At 44.9% G+C, this 21,114-nt stretch overlaps 1 protein-coding gene across 1 annotated transcript in view; it reads left to right on the top strand.

Moving 5' to 3' along the window:
- LOC115205773 (netrin receptor UNC5A) overlaps positions 1 to 21,114 on the top strand; it is a 231,584-nt gene that overhangs the window by 101,414 nt on the left and 109,056 nt on the right. Inside the window, exon 6 of the mRNA XM_029772088.1 lies at positions 15,291 to 15,459. Within this exon, the coding sequence (XP_029627948.1) occupies positions 15,291 to 15,459 (169 nt within the window). The remainder of the gene's footprint in view (positions 1 to 15,290; positions 15,460 to 21,114) is intronic.

The following is a 21,114-nucleotide window of genomic DNA, read 5'->3' as shown; positions in this document are numbered from 1 at the left end:
TACCATAGAGTAAGACTGTAGTTTATTACCATAGATTAACACTGTAGTTTATTCTCAGTAGTTTATTACCATATAGTAAGACTGTAGTTTATTACCATAGAGTAAAACAAATTGTATTAGTCACTTAGACTGTAGTTTATTCTCAGTAATTTATCACCATAGAGTAAGACTGTAGTTTATTCTCAGTAGTTTATTACCATAGAGTAAGACTGTAGTTTATTACCATAGAGTAAGACTGTAGTTTATTCTCAGTAGTGTATTGCCATAGAGTTAGACTGTAGTTTATTATCATAGAGTAAGACTGTAGTTTATTACCATAGAAAAAGACTGTAGTTTATTATCAGTAGTTTATTACCATAGAGTAAGACTGTAGTTTATTCTCAGTGGTTTATCACCATAGAGTAAGACTGTAGTTTATTACCATAGAGTAAGACTGTAGTTTATTCTCAGTGGTTTATCACCATAGAGTAAGACTGTAGTTTATTCTCAGTAGTTTATCACCATAGAGTAAGACTGTAGTTTATTATCAGTAGTTTAAATCAAATGAAATCAAAACAAATTGTATTAGTCACATACACATGGTTAACAGATGTGAATGCGAGTGTAGCGAAATGCTTGTGCTTCTAGTTCCGACAGTGCAGAAATATCTAACAACTAATCTAACAATTCCCCAACAACTACCTTATACACACAAATGTAAAGGGTTGAGTGAGAATATGTACAGTTGAAGTGGGAAGTTTACATACACTTAGGTTGCAGTCATTAATAACTTCTATGGGCTAGGTGGGACGCTAGTGTCCCACCTGCGGGACACAGCCAGTGAAATATCAGGGCGGAGAATTCAAAAACAACAAAATGTCATAATTCAACTCTCAAACTTACAACTATTTTACACCATTTTAAATATACACTTCTCCTTGATGTAACCACATTGTCCGATTTCAAAAAGGCTTTACAGCGAAAGCAAAACATTAGATTATGTTAGGTACACAGACAAAAATAATCACGCAGCCATTTTCCAAGCAAGGACATGTGTCAATAAAACCCAAAACACAGCTAAATGAAGCACTAACCTTTGATGATCTTCATCAGATGACACTCCTAGGACATTATGTTACACAATACATGTATGTTTTGTTCGATAAAGTTCATATTTATATCCAAAATCAGCATTTTACTTTGGCGCGTGATGTTCAGCAAATGTATTTCCACCAAAACGCCCGGTGAATGTGCACATCAATTTACAAAAATACTCATCATAAACGTTGACAAAATATATAACAATTATTTAAAGAATTATAGATAGACTACCCCTGGATGCAACTGCTGTGTCAGATATTAAAATAGCTTTACGGAGAAAGCACATTTTTCAATATTCTGAGTACATAGCTCAGCCATCACGGTGAGCTATTCAGACACCCGCCAAGTTCGGGGCAACCTAAACTCAGAATTAGAAATATTCTCTTACCTTTGCTGATCTTCGTCAGAATGCACTCCCAGGACTGCTACTTCCACAAGAAATGTTGTTTTTGTTCGAACTAATCCATATTTATGTACAAATACCTCCGTTTTGTTCATGCATACAGATCACTTATCCAAAGGCATAACGTGCGAGCGCGGAACGAGAGACAAAAAGTCAAAATGTTCCATTACCGTACTTAGAAGCATGTCAAACGCTGTTTAAAATCAATCTTTATGGTATTTTTAACGTAAAATTGCGATAATATTTCAACTGGACAATAGCATATTCATTCAAGAAGAAAAAGAAGGAATGGCGTACTCGCGTGACTGCGCATATCCAATCCCTTTGTTGCCAGGCAGACCACTCAGAAACTGAGCTCCAATTATCTGCCCAGTGACAGGAAAATGCTCAAACCACTTTCTGAAGGCTGTTGACAGCCAATGGAAGCCTTAGGAAGTGCAACGTCCCCCACAGACTGTAGCTTCGATAGAGAATCAAAAGAAGAACTACAATTCTCAGACTTTCCACTTCCTGCTTGGAATTTTCTCAGGTTTCTGCCTGCCATATGAGTTCTGTTATACTTACAGACACCATTCAAACAGTTTTAGAAACTTCAGAGTGTTTCCTATCCAATATGCATATTCTAGTTTCTGGGCCAGAGTAGTAACCTGTTTAAATTGGGTACGTTTTTCATCCGGCCGTGAAAATACTGCCCCCTAGCCCAGACAGGTTAAAACTCATTTTTCAACACTCCACACATTTTTTGTTAAGAAACTATAGTTTTGGCAAGTCAGTTAGGACATCTGCTTCGTGCATGACACAAGCAATTTCCAAACGCCTGAAGGTACCACGTTAATCTGTACAAACAATAGTACGCAAGTATAAACACCATGGGACCACGCAGCCGTCATACCGCTCAGAAAGGAGACGCGTTCTGTCTCCTAGAGATGAACGTACTTTGGTGCGAAAAGTGCAAATCAATCCCAGAACAACAGCAAAGGACCTTGTGAAGATGCTGGAGGAAATAGGTACAAAAGTATCTATATCCACAGTAAAACGAGTCCTATATCGACATAACCTGAAAGGCCGCTCAGCAAGGAAGAAGCCACTGCTCCAGAACCGCCATTAAAAAAAAGACAGACTACGGTTTGCAACTGCACATGGGGACAAAGATCGTGCTTTTTGGAGAAATGTCCTCTAGTCTGATGAAACAAAAATAGAACTGTTTGGCCATAATGACCATCGTTATGTTTGGAGGAAAAAGGGGGCGGCTTGCAAGCTGAAGAACAGCATCCCAACCATGAAGCATGGGGGTGGCAGCATCTTGTTGTGGGGGTGGTTTGCTGTAGGAGGGACTGGTGCACTTCACAAAATAGATGACATTATGAGGCAGGAAAATGATGTGGATATATTGCAACATCTCAAGACATCAGTCAGGAAGTTAAAGTTTGGTCGCAAATTGTCACGTCCTGACCATAGAAAGATGTCAGGGTGTGACAGGTTTTTTTCTAGGTTTTCTATTTCTATGTTTAGGTTCTAGTTTTGTATTTCTATGTTGGCGTTTTGTTTTGGAAGATCTCCAATTAGAGGCAGCTGGTCCTTGTTGTCTCTAATTGGAGATCATACTTAAGTAGGGGTTTTTTCACCTGGGTTTTGTGGGTGATTAATTTTGAGTTGTTTATGTGTTCATCTCTGCGTCACGTTTTTTTATTTCAGTGTATTTATATATTGCATAGTTTCACAGTATAAATAAATATGTGGAACGACACACACGCTGCACTTTGGTCCGCTCGTTCCTACGACAGCCGTGACACAAATGGGTCTTCCAAATGGACATTGACCCCAAGCGTACTTCCAAAGTTGTGGCAAAATGGCTTAAGGACAACAAAGTTAAGGTATTGGAGTGGCCATCACAAAGCCCTGACCTCAATCCTATATAAATTGTGGGCAGAACTGAAAAAACATGTGAGAGCAAGGAGGCCTACAAACCTGACTCAGTTACACCAGCTCTGTCAGGAGGAATGGGCCAAAATTCACCCAACTTATTGTAGGAAGCTTGTGGAAGGCTACTCAAAACGTTTGACCCAAGTTAAGCCATTTAATGGCAATGCTACCAAATACTAATTGAGTGTATGTAAACTTCTGACCCACTGGGAATGTGATGAAAGAAATAAAAGCTGAAATAAATAATTCTCTCGGCTATTATTCTGACATTTAACATTCTTCAAATAAAGTGGGGATCCTAACTGACCTAAGACAGGGAATTTTTACTAGGATTAAATGTCAGGAATTGTGAAAAACTGAGTTTCAATGTATTTGGCTAAGTTGTGTGTAATCTTCTGACTTCAACTGTACATATACATACAGTATATGGATGAGGCAAGGTGCAATAGATGGTATAAAATACAGTATAAATCAAATCAAAATATACATATGATATGAGGACCCCTTCGAGATACAATCCCGCTAACGAGATTGGTTGGACAACAACCAGTGAGATAGCACGGCGCGATATTCAAAACAAAATAATCTCAAAATTAAAATTCAAGTATTATACGGCACTTTAAAGATACTCTACTCGTTAATCCAATCACATTGTCCGATTTCAAGCATGATAGCCATCACAAAACCAGATATACAGCTAAAATTAAGCACTAACCTTTGACAATCTTCATCAGATGACACTCCTAGGACATCATGTTAGACAATAAATGCATTTTTTGTTCGATCAAGTTTATATTTATATCCAAAAACCCAATTTTTACATTGGCGCGTGACGTTCAGAAAATGTTTTCTCCCCATAACTCCCGGTGAATAGGCACATTTAATTTACAGAAGAACTCATAAACGTTGATAGAATTATTAACAATTATTTAAAGAATTAGAGATAATCTACTCCTTTATGCAACCACTTTGTCAGATTTCAAAATAACGTTACTGAAAAAGCACATTGTTCAATATTCTGAGTACAGAACTTAGCCTTCAATGCTAAGCTATACAGTTAGCCTACAACCACAGCGTCGACAAATCTCTAACAATTTGTTCGAAATATTTACTTACCTTTGCTGATCTTCGGCGGAATGCACTCGGATGGGCACCCACTTCCACAAGAAATGTTCATTTGTTCTGCAAAGTCCATAATTTATGTCCAAATACGTCCGTTTTGTTGACCCATCCAGAACACTTTACAATGCCATGTGGCGTGGACGCAAATCCATAGACGAAATGTTCAAAGTTCCATTGCCGTTTGTAGAAACACGTCAAACGATGTTTACAATCAATCCTTTAGGGTATTTTTTAACGTAAAATTGCGATAATTTACAACCGGGCAACACGTGTTCATCCCAGAAGAAAAATAAAAAAACAACAAAGTCACGTGCATCTCCTCAGACTGGCCAGTGACTGACTGAGCCATAATTGTCTGCCCGGTAACAGATGACGGTTAAAACCAGTTCCTAAATATTGTTGACAGCCAATGGAAGAGTTAGGAGGTGCACGTAAATCCTATGTCACTGTAGTTTTTCAAGGGATTCAAAACAAAACTACATTTCTAATTTCTCCCACTTCCTGATTCCATTTTTCTCAGGTTTTTTGCCTGCCATATGAGTTATGTTATACTCACAGACACCATTCAAACCGTTTTAGAAACTTCAGAGTGTTTTCTATCCAAATCGACTAATAATATGCATATTCTATTTTCTGGGCCAGAGTAGTAACCTGTTTAAATTGGGTACGTTTTTCATCCGGCCGTGAAAATAATGTCCCCTAGCCCCAACAGGTTATTAATGTAAGATATGTAAACATTATTAAAGTGGCATTATTTAAAGTGGCATTGTTTAAAGTGACTAGTGATCCATTTATTATAGTGACCAGTGATTGGGTCTCAATGTAGGCAGCAGCCTCTCTGAGTTAGTGATTGCTGTTTAGCAGTCTGATGGCCTTGAGATAGAAGCTGTTTTTCAGTCTCTCGGTCCCAGCTTTAATGCACCTCTACTGACCTCGCCTTTTGGATGGTAGCGGGGTGAACAGGCAGTGGCTCGGGTGGTTATTGTCCTTGATGATCTTTTTGGCCTGTCCAGGAGCCAATTTCACAGGGCGAGGTTGAGACCCAGGGCCTCCAGCTTGATGATGAGCTTGGAGGGTACTATGTTGTTGAATACTGAGCTGTAGTCAATGAACAGCATTCTTACATAGGTATTCCTCTTGTCCAGATGGGTTAGGGCAGTGTGCAGTGTGATGGCAATTTTTTTCCTCAGTGGACCTATTGGGGCGGTAAGCAAACTGAAGTTGGTCTAGGGTGGCCGGTAAGGTGGGGGTGATATGATCCTTGACTAGTCTCTCAAAGCACTTCATGATGACAGAAGTGAGTGCTACGGGGCAATAGTCATTTAGTTCAGTTACCTTTGCCTTCTTCAGTACAGGAACTATGGTGGCAATCTTGAAGCATGTGGGGACAGCAGACTGGGATAGGGAGAGATTACCTAGCGATTGAATATGTCTGTAAGCATGCCAGCTGGTCTGCGCATGCTCTGAGGGCGCGTCTAGGGATGTCGTCTGGGCAGGCAGCCTTGCGAGGGTTAACACGTTTAAATGTTTAACTCACGTCGGCCACGGAGAAGGGGGGCGCAGTTCTTGTTAGTGGGCCACAACGGTGGCACTGTATTATATTCAAAGCGGACAAAGAAGGTGTTTAGTTTGTCTGGAAGCATGACGTGGCTGGTTTTCTTTTTGTAGTCCGTGATTTCCTGTAGACCCTGCCACATACGTCTCATGTCTGAGCCGTTGAATTGCGACTCCACTTTGTCCCTGTACCGGCATTCCGCTTGCTTGATTGCCTTGCGGAGGGAATAACTACACTATTTATATTCAGCCTTATTCCCAGGCCTCTTTTCATGGCTAAATGCAGTGTTTTGCGCTTTCAGTTTTAGACGAAATGCCGCCATCCATCCACGGTTTCTGGTTAGGGTAGGTTTAAATAATCACAGTGAGTACAACATCTCCAATGCACTTTCTTATAAACTCACTCACCGAGTCAGCGTATTGGTCGATGTTGTTCTCTGAGGCTGACGGGAACATATCTCGGTTCATATGATCAAAACAATCTTGAAGTTTGGATTCCGATTGGTCAGGCAAGCATTGAATGGTTCTAGTCACTGGTACATCCTGTTTGAGTTTCTGCCTATAGGAGGGGAGGGTCCTATAAGACGTTAAGAGCAAGATTGCGTCATGGTCAGATTTGCCGAAGGGAGGGCGCAGGAGGGCTTTGTATGCATCGCGGAAATTAAAGTAGCAGTGATCGAGTGTATTACCCCTGCGTGTACTACAATCAATATGCTGATAGAATAGAGGTAGCCTTGTTCTCAAATTTCCTTTGTTAAAATCCCCAGCTACAATAAATGCAGCCTCAGAATATATGGTTTCCAGTTTACATAGAGTCCAGTGAAGTTCCTTGAGGGCCGTCGTAATATGGCCGGAATTTGATTGTAAGGAATTCTAGGTCGGGTGAGCAGAAGGACTTGAGTTCCTGTGTGTTGTTATGGTTACACAATGAGTCATTAATCATGAAGCATACACCCCTGCCCTTCCTCTTCCCAGTGAGGTGTTTATCTCTTTCAGAGCGATGCATGGAGAAGCCCGGTGGCTGAACCGATTCCGACAACATATCCCGAGAGAGCCGTGTTTCCGGGAATTAGAGGATGTTACAATCTCTGATGTCTCTCTGGAACGCAACACTTTGCTCGAATTTCGTCTACCTTGTTGTCAAGAGACAGGACATTGGCGAGTAGTATACTCGGGAACGGTGTGCGATGTGCACGTCTACGGAGCCTGACCAGGAGGCCGTTAACCTCTCTAGGGTATGTGCGTCCCACCTAGTCAACAGCCAGTGGAATCGAGTGGCGCTATATTCAAATACCTTAGAAATGCTATTACTTCAATTTCTCAAACATATGACTATTTTACACCATTTTAAAGACAAGACTCTCGTTAATCTAACCACATTGTCTGATTTCAAAAAGGCTTTACAACGAAAGCAAAACATTAGATTATGTCAGGAGAGTACCCAGCCAGAAATAATCACACACCCATTTTTCAAGCTAGCATATAATGTCACAAAAACCAAAACCACAGCTAAATGCAGCACTTACCTTTGATGATCTTCATCAGATGACACTCCTAGGACATTATGTTATACAATACATGCATGTTTTGTTCAATCAAGTTCATATTTATATCAAAAACCAGCTTTTTACATTAGCATGTGACATTCAGAACTAGCAAACATACCGAAAACTTCCGGTGAATTTACTAAATTACTCACGATAAACGTTCACAAAAAAACATAACAATTATTTTAAGAATTCTAGATACAGGACTCCTTTATGCAATCGCGGTGTCAGATTTTAAAATAGCTTTTCGGCAAAAGCACATTTTGCAATATTCTGAGTAGACAGCTCGCCATCACGGGCTAGCTAATTTGACACCCACCAAGTTTGGCACTCACCAAACTCAGATTTACTATAAGAAAAATGTGATTACCTTTGCTGTTCTTCGTCAGAATGCACTCCCAGGACTTCTACTTCATCCACAAATGTTGTTTTGGTTCAAAATAATCCATAGTTATGTTCAAATATCCTCTGTTTTGTTCTTGCGTTCAAGACACTATCCGAACAGTGATATTCCATATTCCATCAAAATATTCCATTACCGTACTTCGAAGCATGTCAAACGCTGTTTAAAATACATTTTTATGAGATTTTTCTCGTAAAATAGCGATAATATTCCGACCGGGAGACGTCTTTTTCGTTCAAAGACTGAAAATGTAAAATGGCCTCTTCACGTGCATGCGCACACCCATCTCATTGTTCTCAGATCGACCACTATCCAATTTTTTATTTTTATTTTTATTTATTTCACCTTTATTTAACCAGGTAGGCAAGTTGAGAACAAGTTCTCATTTACAATTGCGACCTGGCCAAGATAAAGCAAAGCAGTTCGACAACATACAACAACACAGAGTTACACATGGAATAAAACAACATACAATCAATGATGCAGTAGAAAAAAATAAGACTATATACAATGTGAGCAAATGATGTGAGATAAGGGAGGTAAAGGCAAAAAAATGCCATGGTGGCAAAATAAATAAAGTATAGCAAGAAAAACACTGGAATGGTAGATTTGTAGTTTGAAGAAAGTTCAAAGTTAAAATATAAATAATATGGTGCAAAGGAGCAAAATAAATAAAGTAAATAAATACAGTAGGGGAAGAGGTAGTAGTTTGGGCTAAATTATAGATGGGCTATGTACAGGTGCAGTGATCTGTGAGCTGCTCTGACAGCTGGTGCTTAAAGCTAGTGAGGGAGATAAGTGTTTCCAGTTTCATAGATTTTTGTAGTTCGTTCCAGTCATTGGCAGCAGAGAACTGGAAGGAGAGACGACCAAAGGAGGAGTTGGCTTTAGGGGTGACCAGAGAGATATACCTGCTGGAGCGCGTGCTACAGGTGGGTGCTGCTATGGTGACCAGTGAGCGGAGATAAGGAGGGACTTTACCTAGCAGGGTCTTGTAGATGACCTGGAGCCAATGTGTTTGGCGACGATTATGAAGCGAAGGCCAGCCAACGAGAGCGTACAGGTCGCAGTGGTGGGTAGTATATGGGGCTTTGGTGACAAAACGGATGGCACTGTGATAGACTGCATCCAGCTTGTTCAGTAGGGTATTGGAGGCTATTTTGTAAATGACATCGCCGAAGTCGAGGATTGGTAGGATGGTCAGTTTTACGAGGGTATGTTTGGCAGTATGAGTGAAGGATGCTTTGTTGCGAAATAGGAAGCCAATTCTAGATTTCACTTTGGATTGGAGATGATTGATGTGAGTCTGGAAGGAGAGTTTACAGTCTAACCAGACACCTAGGTATTTGTAGTTGTCCACAAATTCTAAGTTAGAACCGTCCAGAGAAGTTATGCTGGACGGGCGGGCAGGTGCAGGCAGCGATCGGTTGAAGAGCATGCATTTAGTTTTACTTGTGTTTAGGAGCAGTTGGAGACCACGGAAGGAGTGTTGAATGGCATTAAAGCTCGTCTGGAGGGTTGTTAACACAGTGTCCAAAGAAGGGCCAGAAGTATACAGAATGGTGTCGTCTGCGTAGAGGTGGATCAGAGATTCACCAGCAGCAAGAGCGACATCATTTATGTATACAGAGAAAAGAGTTGGCCCAAGAAGTGAACCCTGTGGTACCCCCATAGAGACTGCCAGAGGTCCAGACAGTAGGCCTTCCGATTTGACACACTGAACTCTGTCAGAGAAGTAGTTGGTGAACCAGGCGACGCAATCGTTTGAGAAACCAAGGCTACTGAGTCTGCCGATGAGGATGTGGTGATTAACAGAGTCAAAAGCTTTGGCCAGGTCAATGAATACGGCAGCACAGTAATGTTTCTTATCGATGGCGGTTACGATGTCGTTTAGGACCTTGAGCGTGGCTGAGGTGCACCCATGACCAGCTCTGAAACCAGATTGCATAGCGGAGAGGGTGCGGTGAGATTCAAAATAGTCGGTAATCTGTTTGTTGACTTGGCTTTCGAAGACCTTAGAAAGGCAGGGTAGGATGGATATAGGTCTGTAGCAATTTGGGTCAAGAGTGTCACCTCCTTTGAAGAGGGGGATGACAGCAGCTGCTTTCCAATCTATGGGAATCTCAGACGACACGAAAGAGAGGTTGAACAGGCTAGTAATAGGGGTTGCAATAATTTTGGCAGATAATTTTAGAAAGAAAGGGTCCAGATTGTCAAGCCCAGCTGATTTGTAGGGGTCCAGATTTTGCAGCTCTTTCAGAACATCAGCTGAATGGATTTGGGAGAAGGAGAAATGGGGGAGGCTTGGGCGAGTAGCTGTGGGGGGTGCAGTGCTGTTGAATGCAGTAGGGGTGGTTAGGTGGAAAGCATGGCCAGCCATAGAAAAATGCTTATTGAAATTCTCAATTATAGTGGGCTTATCGGTGGTGACAGAGTTTCCTATCCTCAGTGCAGTGGGCAGTTGGGAGGAGGTGTTCTTATTCTCCATGGACTTTACAATGTCCCAGAACTTTTTAGAGTTGGAGTTGCACGAAGCAAATTTCTGTTTGAAAAAGCTAGCCTTGGCGTTTCTAACTGCCTGTGTGTATTGGTTTCTAACTTCCCTAAAAAGTTGCATATCGCGGGGGCAGTTCGATGCTAATGCAGAACGCCACAGAATATTTTTGTGTTGGTTAAGGGCAGTCAGGTCTGGGGAGAACCAAGGGCTATATCTGTTCCTGGTTCTAAATTTCTTGAAAGGGGCATGCTTATTTAAGATGGAGAGGAAGGCATTTTAAAAAAATAACCAGGCATCCTCTACTGACGGGATGAGGTCAATATCCTTCCAGGATACCAGGGCCAGGTCGATTAGAAAGGCTTGCTCGTTGAAATGTTTCAGGGAGCGTTTGACAGTGATGAGTGGAGGTCGTTTGACCGCTGACCCATTACGGGTGCAGGCAATGAGGCAGTGATCGCTGAGATCTTGGTTGAAAACAGCAGAGGTGTATTTAGAGGGCACGTTGGTTAGGATGATATCTATGAGGGTGCCAGTGTTTGCGGCTTTGGGGTTGTACCTGGTGGGTTCATTAATAATTTGTGTGAGATTGAGCTTGGATTGTAGAATGGCTGGGGTGTTAAGCATGTCCCAGTTTAGGTCACCTAGTAGCACGAGCTCTGAAGATAGATGGGGGGCAATCAGTTCACATATGGTGTCCAGAGCACAGCTAGGGGCCGAGGGGGGTCTATAGCAGGCGGCAACGGTGAGAGACTTGTTTTTGGAGAGGTGGATTTTTAAAAGTAGAAGTTCAAATTGTTTGGGTACAGACCTGGATAGCAGGACAGAACTCAGGCTATCACTGCAGTAGATTGCAACACCGCCCCCTTTGGTCGTTCTATCTTGTCTGAAAACGTTGTAGTTAGGGATGAAGATTTTTGGTGGACTTCCTAAGCCAAGATTCAGACACAGCTCGGACATCCGGGTTGGCAGAGTGTGCTAAAGCAGTGAATAAAACAAACTTAGGGAGGAGGCTTCTAATGTTAACATGCATGAAACCAAGGTTATTACGGTTACAGAAGTCATCAAAAGAGAGCGCCTGGGGAGTAGGAGTGGAGCCAGGCACTGCAGGGCCTGGATTCACCTCTACATCCCCAGAGGAGCAGAGAAGAATAAGTATGAGGGTACTGCTAAAAGCTATAAGAATTGGTCGTCTGTGATGTCCAGAATAGAGAGAAAAAGGAGCAGGTTTCTGGGGGCGATAAAATAGCTTCAAGGTATAATGTACAGACAAAGGTATGGTGGGATGTGAGTACAGAGGAGGTAAACCTAGGCATTTAGTGATTATGAGAGAGATATTGTCTCTAGAAACATCATTGAAACCAGAAGATGTCATAGCATGTGTGGGTGGAGGAACTGAGAGGTTGGATAAGGTATAATGAGCAGGGCTAGATGCTCTACAGTGAAATAAGCCTATTAACACTAACCAGAACAGCAATGGACAATGCATATTGACATTAAGGAGAGGCATGCTTAGCCGAGTGATCAAAGGGTCCAGTGAGATTCAGACAGCTAGCAGGGCCATAGGTAGCAAGCTGGTGGAAGATGGGAGGGAGGTCTGTTTTTAGCCACCTCGTGCGTTTCCGTCTGTGGGTTAGTGGGGTTCCGTGTGGAAGGGGGGACCTGTCCAAATTGGCAAAATAGTTAGTTATAGTGGCCCAAGAAAAGTGTCCGATAGACCTATTCAGATCGCAGCCGGAAAGACAGCTAACGATTAGCCGGCCGCAGATGGGCGATCAGGTTACGTCGCGACGGAGGGGCCAGTTGGATAACTCCCTCGGGCAGATAACGTCGGTGGTCCAGTCGTGAAGACCCGATGGGGCTCCGCATCGGCAGTAAAACGGGTCAGGATAGGTGAGTTGTAGCCCAGGAGACACTTCAGCTGGCTAGCTCAGGAATAGCCCACGAGTGGCTGACGGAACTCTTCAGCTGGCTAGCTGGCTAGCTCCGTAATAATGTGTGTTAATTCCGTGACCGACGTTGCCAATAGTCACTCAGGTAGCAGCTAGTTAGCTGCAAGATCCAGGTGTAAATGTCCAGAGCCTGCTGTAGAAATCGGGGAAAGGAGAGAGAATAGGTCCGATATGCTCTGGTCTGAGTCGCGCTGTACAAAAACTGCCGATAGCTTTTCGAGCTAATGGATAGCTGAGGACAGCTAACCGTGGCTAGCTGAACTTCAACGTTAGCCAGTGAAAATGGCTAACCTCTGGCTAGCTTCTGTTGTGGAATTCAGATGAGGTAAATAATACTTTCTTTTTTTTTTTAATTGGTGAGGCGGGTTGCAGGAGAGTGCTTTGAGGTTGAGTATTTAGAATAAAAAAATGTAAAAAGATAAGTGAAGAAAAAAATATGTAAATATATATATATATACACGGGACACGACAGGACGTCTGAACTGCTACGCCATCTTGGATCAAATGCGCTACTGTTTTTCAGGCAGGGGCTGCAAAGTCATCATTCAACGTTCTGGCGCCTTCTGAGAGCCTATGGGAGCCTTAGAAAGTGTCACGTTACTGCAGAGATCCTCTGTTTTCGATAAAGAGAGTATAGAAGGCCAAGAAATGGTCAGAGAGGGCACTTCCTGTACAGAATCTTCTCAGGTTTTGGCCTGCCATATGAGTTATGTTATACTCACAGACACCATTCAAACAGTTTTAGAAACTTTAGGGTGTTTTCTATCCAAATCAAACAATTATATGCATATTCTAGTTTCTGGGCAGTAGTAATAACCAGATTAAATCGGGTACGTTTTTTATCCGGATGTGAAAATACTGCCCCCTACCCTAGAGAGGTAAATTACCATAGAGTTTGACTGCAGCTTATTCTTCACACTGCATGGCCTTGTTAACAAGGATCATTGCAGCTCACAGCACCAGTACCAGTTAGCCAGCTCCACTGATGTAAAGGGTTCTACCACAAGCTAGCTACTGCAGATTATCTAGATGGTAAAGTAGACCCGCGTCTGATCATTAGTGACTCTAAACAACTCATGAAGAAAGCCCTACTGTCTTTCCTCCTCCACCTTGCTCCCTTAACTCTCTCTCCCACCCCAACATCTCTCCCCCAACCCTTATACACCCCCTCTCCCCTTTGGCCCCTACTCTCATCTAACCCTTCCCCACTACCCTCTACCACCCTCTCCTCCCATCTCCCCTCTGCCCCTACCCTCTAGCACCCTCTTCTCCTGTCTCCCCTCTGCCCCTACCCTCTACCACACACTCCTCCCGTCTCCCCTCTGCCCCTACCCACTACCACTCTCTCCTCCCATCTCCCCTCTGCCCCTATCCTCTACCACACTCTCCTCCCGTCTCCCCTCTGCCCCTACCCACTACCACCCACTCCTCCCGTCTCCCCTCTGCCCCTACCACCCTCTCCTCCCATCTCCCCTCTGTCCCTACCCTCTAACACCCTCTCCTCCCGTCTCCCCTCTGCCCCTACCCACTACCACCCACTCCTCCCGTCTCCCCTTTGTCCCTACCACCCTCTCCTCCCATCTCCCCTCTGCCCCTACCCTCTACCACCCTCTTCTCCCGTCTCCCCTCTGCCCCTACCCTCTACCACCCTCTCCTCCCGTCTCCCCTCTGCCCCTACCCACTACCACTCTCTCCTCCCGTCTCCCCTCTGCCCCTATCCTCTACCACACTCTCCTCCCGTCTCCCCTCTGCCCCTACCCACTACCACTCTCTCCTCCCGTCTCCCCTCTGCCCCTATCCTCTACCACCCTCTCCTCCCATCTCCCCTCTGCCCCTACCCTCTACCACCCTCTTCTCCCGTCTCCCCTCTGCCCCTACCCTCTACCACCCTCTCCTCCCGTCTCCCCTCTGCCCCTATCCTCTACCACTCTCTCCTCCCGTCTCCCCTCTGCCCCTACCCTCTACCACCCTCTCCTCCCATCTGCCCCTACCCTCTACCACCCTCTTCTCCCGTCTCCCCTCTGCCCCTACCCTCTACCACCCTCTCCTCCCGTCTCCCCTCTGCCCCTACCCTCTACCACCCTCTCCTCCCGTCTCCCCTCTGCCCCTACCCTCTACCACCCTCTCCTCCCGTCTCCCCTCTGCCCCTACCCTCTACCACCCTTTCCTCCCGTCTCCCCTCTGCCCCTACCCTCTACCAATACCTCATCCCATCTCTCCTCTGTCCTGTACCCTCTACCACCCTCTCCTCCCGTCTCCCCTCTGCCCCTACCCACTACCACTCTCTCCTCCCGTCTCCCCTCTGCCCCTACCCTCTACCACCCTCTCCTCCCATCTGCCCCTACCCTCTACCACCCTCTTCTCCCGTCTCCCCTCTGCCCCTACCCTCTACCACCCTCTCCTCCCGTCTCCCCTCTGCCCCTACCCTCTACCACCCTCTCCTCCCGTCTCCCCTCTGCCCCTACCCTCTACCACCCTCTCCTCCCGTCTCCCCTCTGCCCCTACCCTCTACCACCCTTTCCTCCCGTCTCCCCTCTGCCCCTACCCTCTACCAATACCTCATCCCATCTCTCCTCTGTCCTGTACCCTCTACCACCCTCTCCTCCCGTCTCCCCTCTGCCCCTACCCTCTACCACCCTCTCCTCCCGTCTCCCCTCTGCCCCTACCCTCTACCAATACCTCATCCCATCTCTCCTCTGCCCCTACCCTCTACCACCCTCTCCTCCCGTCTCCCCTCTGCTCCTACCCTCACCTACCCCCCCCTCCCCTCTGCCTACTCCCCATAACCTCTCCTCTCTCTCCACCCATGCAGGTTACCCTTGGTGGGCTGCCAGACCCTGCTGAGTCCCATAGTGAGCTGTGGTCCTCCGGGGGTGGTTCTGACGCGGCCCACCATTCTCAGCATGGACCATTGTTCTGACGCCTGTCCTGAGAACTGGGCCATCAGGCTGAAGAAACAGAACTACGAAGGCGTCTGGGAGGTGAGAACACACACACACACACACACACACACACACACACACACACACACACACACACACACACAGACACGTATACACACACAGACACGTATTCACACAAACACACACACACACACGTATTCACACAAACACACACACACACACACACATATTCACATGTGAGAGGAACAGCATTATAGCTAGATTACTTTCTTTTTTTAGCCCTTTTTTTTGCAGGTTTTTGTTCCAGCCCAACTAACACAGCTGATTCAACTAACTAATTGAGCACACCCAGAAGCTATAGGACGGGAATTACTGTACATACACCTGGTGTTGAGGAAATAGAACGATCACAGGGAACTCCATAGGACGGCGCACAAATAGCCCAGCGCCGTCCGGGGTAGAGGATGGTTTGGCTGGGGGGGGGGGGCTAAGCGAGGTTGGGCCTGGTTAGTACTTGGATGGGAGAACACCTGGGAATACCAAGTGCTGTAAGCTAAAAAAAATAAAATAAAATAAAAAAATATGTATTAAAAAAAGATCAATCATGTGCAGTTATTCAAAAGGAATTCAATTCTCTCTTCAAATGTCTCCTTTGACATTTAAATTGCATATAACCTCAAGGTACTTCTTAAAGTTCTTAAACGCTGTGCTTCTGACCCCCCTGACACCAATTACAAAGACCCCACTATACAGTACTGGCCCCTGGGATACAGAGCAGTTCCCTTCTCTACTCTACCTGTAGACTACATTAGAAAGCAGCGCAGAGATCCAACCTCCCCTCACCTTCATATAAATTCTTCAATGTCTGTGTGTCAGCTCAGGAATACTGTATGTCAGAGTAGAGAGTAGAGAGTAGATAGAGAGAGAGAGAGAGACAGAGAGAGAGAGGTCTGTGAGAGGGAGGGAGAGAGAGAGAGATTGAGAGGTCTGTGAGAGGGAGGGAGAGAGAGAGAATGAGAGGTCTGTGAGAGGGAGGGAGGGAGAGAGAGAGATAATGAGAGGTCTGTGAGAGGGAGGGAGGGAGAGAGAGAGAATGAGAGGTCTGTGAGAGGGAGGGAGGGAGAGAACGAATGAGAGGTCTGTGGGAGGAAGGGAGGGAGGGAGAACGTTTTTAATAGAATGCGTCAAATCAAGTATACTTCAAATGCCCGGATATCGTAGTCATTGAGGCCTTTGACGACAGCTGATCGTTAGATATGGGGGATGTGCTGCTGAAATCAACCAATAGCAGGAAACAACGCCATATAGCATGACGCGTTTACGTATGTGCATTTTCTAAAAATCTAGTATGGTTTCAAATGCCAGGATGTTGTACTCATCTCACCTCTTCATCTAGTAGAATTAGATGTACATACTTAACCACAATGCATTTGGAAGAGGTGGGCTGAGAGTGATTAGGCCCCTTCAAGTAGCCATACCGTACAACTCAACAAGGCAACTTCATTTGGAACGAATAGCGAAGCTTCTGCTGTGGTGATCAAATGTAGGCTAAGTGTTTTTTTGTTTTTTTATGATCACAAGTATTTAATCGTAGGCTACATCTTTGAAATAAGTATTACATTTTTTGGGGGGGGTGGGAGGAATTTCTGTTTGTAGTTCTCGTGGCCTTCGTCAGAGCTTTGAAACTAAATCCCCCCCAAAAAACATATTTTGATTTGTGAATGCGTTGGTTATTGATCAGGCCTTTTGAACATATGGATTGGTTTAGTTCTGTAGACTAGGCTACCTATTGAATTATTTAATTTATGGATCAAGCCTTAGCAGTCATTCTGATCTCGTTCTCAATGATCAGTGCTTTAGTTTATTATGTTACGGTCTAGCGGTTCTGAATATGTGATGCTGCTGACTGTCCACGTTGTTTTGCAATATAATTTTGATTTGAACATTTGAACAGTTTTAGTGTGGGTACTAGGCTACACAGTCGGTTGAAATTGAACCAAATGATCAGTTTCTGTCTTCAGTCCTTTTTAAATAGGATAGATGGGCTATGTGGGCTACGGTATAGGTCTAATGTTATAGTCTGTCTATAACCAGCCTGAGTAGGTCTATAACCAGCCTGAGTAGGTCTATAACTCCATTAGGTTGAATGTTATAGTCTGTCTATAACCAGCCTGAGTAGGTCTATATCTCCATTAGGTCCAATGTGATAATCTGTCTATAACCAGCCTGAGTAGGTCTATATCTCTATTAGGTTGAATGTGACAGTCTGTCTATAACCAGCCTGAGTAGGTCTATAACCAGCCTGAGTAGGTCTATAACCAGCCTGAGTTGGTCTATAACTCCATTAGGTTGAATGTGACAGTCTGTCTATAACCAGCCTGAGTAGGTCTATAACCAGCCTGAGTAGGTCTATAACCAGCCTGAGTAGGTCTATAACCAGCCTGAGTAGGTCTATAACTCCATTAGGTTGAATGCGATAGTCTGTCTATAACCAGCCTGAGTAGGTCTATAACCAGCCTGAGTAGGTCTATAACTCCATTAGGTCTAATGTGATAGTCTGTCTATAACCAGCCTGAGTAGGTCTATAACTCCATTAGGTTGAATGTGGTAGTCTGTCTATAACCAGCCTGAGTAGGTCTATAACTCCATTAGGTTGAATGTGGTAGTCTGTCTATAACCAGCCTGAGTAGGTCTATAACTCCATTAGGTTGAATGCGATAGTCTGTCTATAACCAGCCTGAGTAGGTCTATAACCAGCCTGAGTAGGTCTATAACTCCATTAGGTCTAATGTGATAGTCTGTCTATAACCAGCCTGAGTAGGTCTATAACTCCATTAGGTTGAATGTGGTAGTCTGTCTATAACCTGCCTGAGTAGGTCTACAACTCCATTAGGTTGAATGTGGTAGTCTGTCTATAACCAGCCTGAGGAGGCCTATAATTCCATTTGCACTTCGTTACAACACTGTATATACAGTCATGGCCAAAGGTTTTGAGAATGACACAAATATTAATTTTCACAAAGTCTGCTGCCTCAGTTTGTATGATGGCAATTTGCATATACTCCAGAATGTTATGAAGAGTGATCAGATGTATTGCAATTAATTGCAAAGTCCCTCTTTGCCATGCAAATGAACTGAATCCCCCAAAAACATTTCCACTGCATTTCAGCCCTTCCATAAAAGGACCAGCTGACATCATGTCAGTGATTCTCTCGTTAACACAGGTGTCAGTGTTGACGAGGACAAGGCTGGAGATCACTCTGTCATGCTGATTGAGTTCGAATAACAGACTGGAAGCTTCAAAGGAGGGTGGTGCTTGGAATCATTGTTACCTGCAAGGAAACATGTGCCGTCATCATTGCTTTGCACAAAAAGGGCTTCACAGGCAAGGATATTGCTGCCAGTAAGGTTGTACCTAAATCAACCATTTATCAAATCATCAAGAACTTCAAGGAGAGCGGTTCAATTGTTATGAAGAAGGCTTCAGGGCACCCAAGAAAGTCCAGCAAGTGCCAGGACCGTCTCATAAAGTTGATTCAGCTGCGGGATCGAGGTACCACCAGTACAGAGCTTGCTCAGGAATGTCAGCAGGCAGGTGTGAGTGCATCTGCACGCACAGTGAGGCGAAGACTTTTGGAGGATGGCCTGGTGTCAAGAAGGGCAGCAAAGAAGCCACTTCTCTCCAGGAAAAATATCATTTCAGACTGATATTCTGCAAAAGGTATAGGGATTGGACTGCTGAGGACTGGGGTAAAGCCATTTTCTCTGATGAATCCCCTTTCCGATTGTTTGGGGCATCCGGAAAAAAGCTTGTCCGGAGAAGACAAGGTGAGCACTACCATCAGTCCTGTGTCATGCCAACAGTAAAGCATCCTGAACCATTCATGTGTGGGGTTGCTTCTCAGCCAAGGGAGTGGGCTCAATCACAATTTTGCCTAAGAACACAGCCATGAATAAAGAATGGTACCAACACATCCTCCGAGAGTGTAACGATTGTCGTACGTAGTAGACCAAGGCGCAGCGGGTTGAGTGCTGATTTTTACTTTTAGAGACACGTAACAAAAACAAGAAAACGAACGAACGACAAACAGTCTTGCAGGCTACACACAGCAATGCAAAAACATAGAACAAAACCCCAAAACCCCGACAACACAAAACAAACACACCCCTGCCACGCCCAAACTACAATGATTAATAACCCCTTATACTGGTCAGGACGTGACAGTGAGCAACTTCCCCCAACCATCCAGGAACAGTTTGGAGACGAACAATGCCTTTTCCAGCATGATGGAGCACCTTGCCATAAGGCAAAAGTGATAACTAAGTGGCTCGGGGAACAAATATTTTGTGTCCATGGCCAGGAAACTCCCCAGACCTTAATCCCATTGAGAACTTGTGGTCAAACCTCAAGAGGTGGGTGGACAAACAAACCCACAAATTCTGACAAACTCCAAGCATTGATTATGCAGAACATAATTGACAGCATGCCAGGGCGGTTTGCAGAGGTCTTGAAAAAGAAGGGTCAACACCGCAAATATTGACTCTTTGCATCAACTTCATGTAATTGTCAATAAAAGCTTTTGACACTTATGAAATGCTTGTAATTATACTTCAGTATTCCATAGTAACATCAGAGAAAAATATTGAAAGGCACTGAAGCAGCTGTCACAACTTTCTTCGTCTTCAGAAGAAATAGAGAAATCGTCGTCTGAGAATGTGGACCAATATGCAATAGAGTTGGTGCTCATCATCTTAATTTATTTAAATGACGTTGAAAACAAGAAAACAACAAGAACGACGAATGACAGTTTTGCAGGCTTAAATAACGCAGTGCAAAAACAATCTCCCACAAAAGACAAACACAAACACACCCTCATATATGGGACTCTCAATCAAAGGCAAATAGATAACACCTGCCTTCAATTGAGAGTCCCAACCCCAATAAACCCAAACATAGAAACAGACACACTAGACTCAACATAGAATACATGAAACTCAAACAGTGCCCAAAAACCCCGGAATACTAAATCAAATGCCCTTACAACACAAACACCACCCTGAACCACATAAAACAAATACCCTCTGCCACGTCCTGACCAAACTACAATACCAATTAACCCTTATACTGGCCAGGACGTGATAGTACCCCCCCTTAAAGGTGCTAACCCCGGAAGCACCTTAAGAAAAAAAAAAAAACAACAACACAAAAATTCCCCCTTACTGAAGGGAGGGAAGGGAGGGTGGCTGCCGTCAACGACGGCACTGTGCTACACCCCCCCCTCCCCAACCCACCTATATCTGGAGGTGGCTCCGGTTCTGGCCGTTCTGGCCAGTCTGGCAGCTCGGGTAGTCTGGCAGCTCTGGCAGCTCGGGGCAGTCGGGCAGCTCGGGGCAGTCGGGCAGCTCGGGCCACTCTGGCAGCTCGGGGCAGCTCGGGCCACTCTGGCAGCTCGGGGCAGCTCGAGCCACTCTGGCAGCTCGGGGCAGCTCGGGCCACTCTGGCAGCTCGGGGCAGCTCGGGCCACTCTGGCAGCTCGGGGCAGCTCGGGCCACTCTGGCAGCTCGGGGCAGCTCGGGCCACTCTGGCAGCTCGGGGCAGCTCGGGCCACTCTGGCAGCTCGGGGCAGTCGGGCCACTCTGGCAGCTCGGGGCAGTCGGGCCACTCTGGCAGCTCGGGGCAGTCGGGCCACTCTGGCAGCTCGGGGCAGTCGGGCCACTCTGGCAGCTCAGGGC

The sequence above is a fragment of the Salmo trutta genome, chromosome 13 (genome assembly GCF_901001165.1).
Source record: "Salmo trutta chromosome 13, fSalTru1.1, whole genome shotgun sequence".
NCBI classification, from domain to species: Eukaryota; Metazoa; Chordata; class Actinopteri; order Salmoniformes; family Salmonidae; genus Salmo; species Salmo trutta.
The sequence above is the reverse complement of the archived record's forward strand: the minus strand, read 5'-3'. Positions and strand labels throughout refer to the sequence as shown.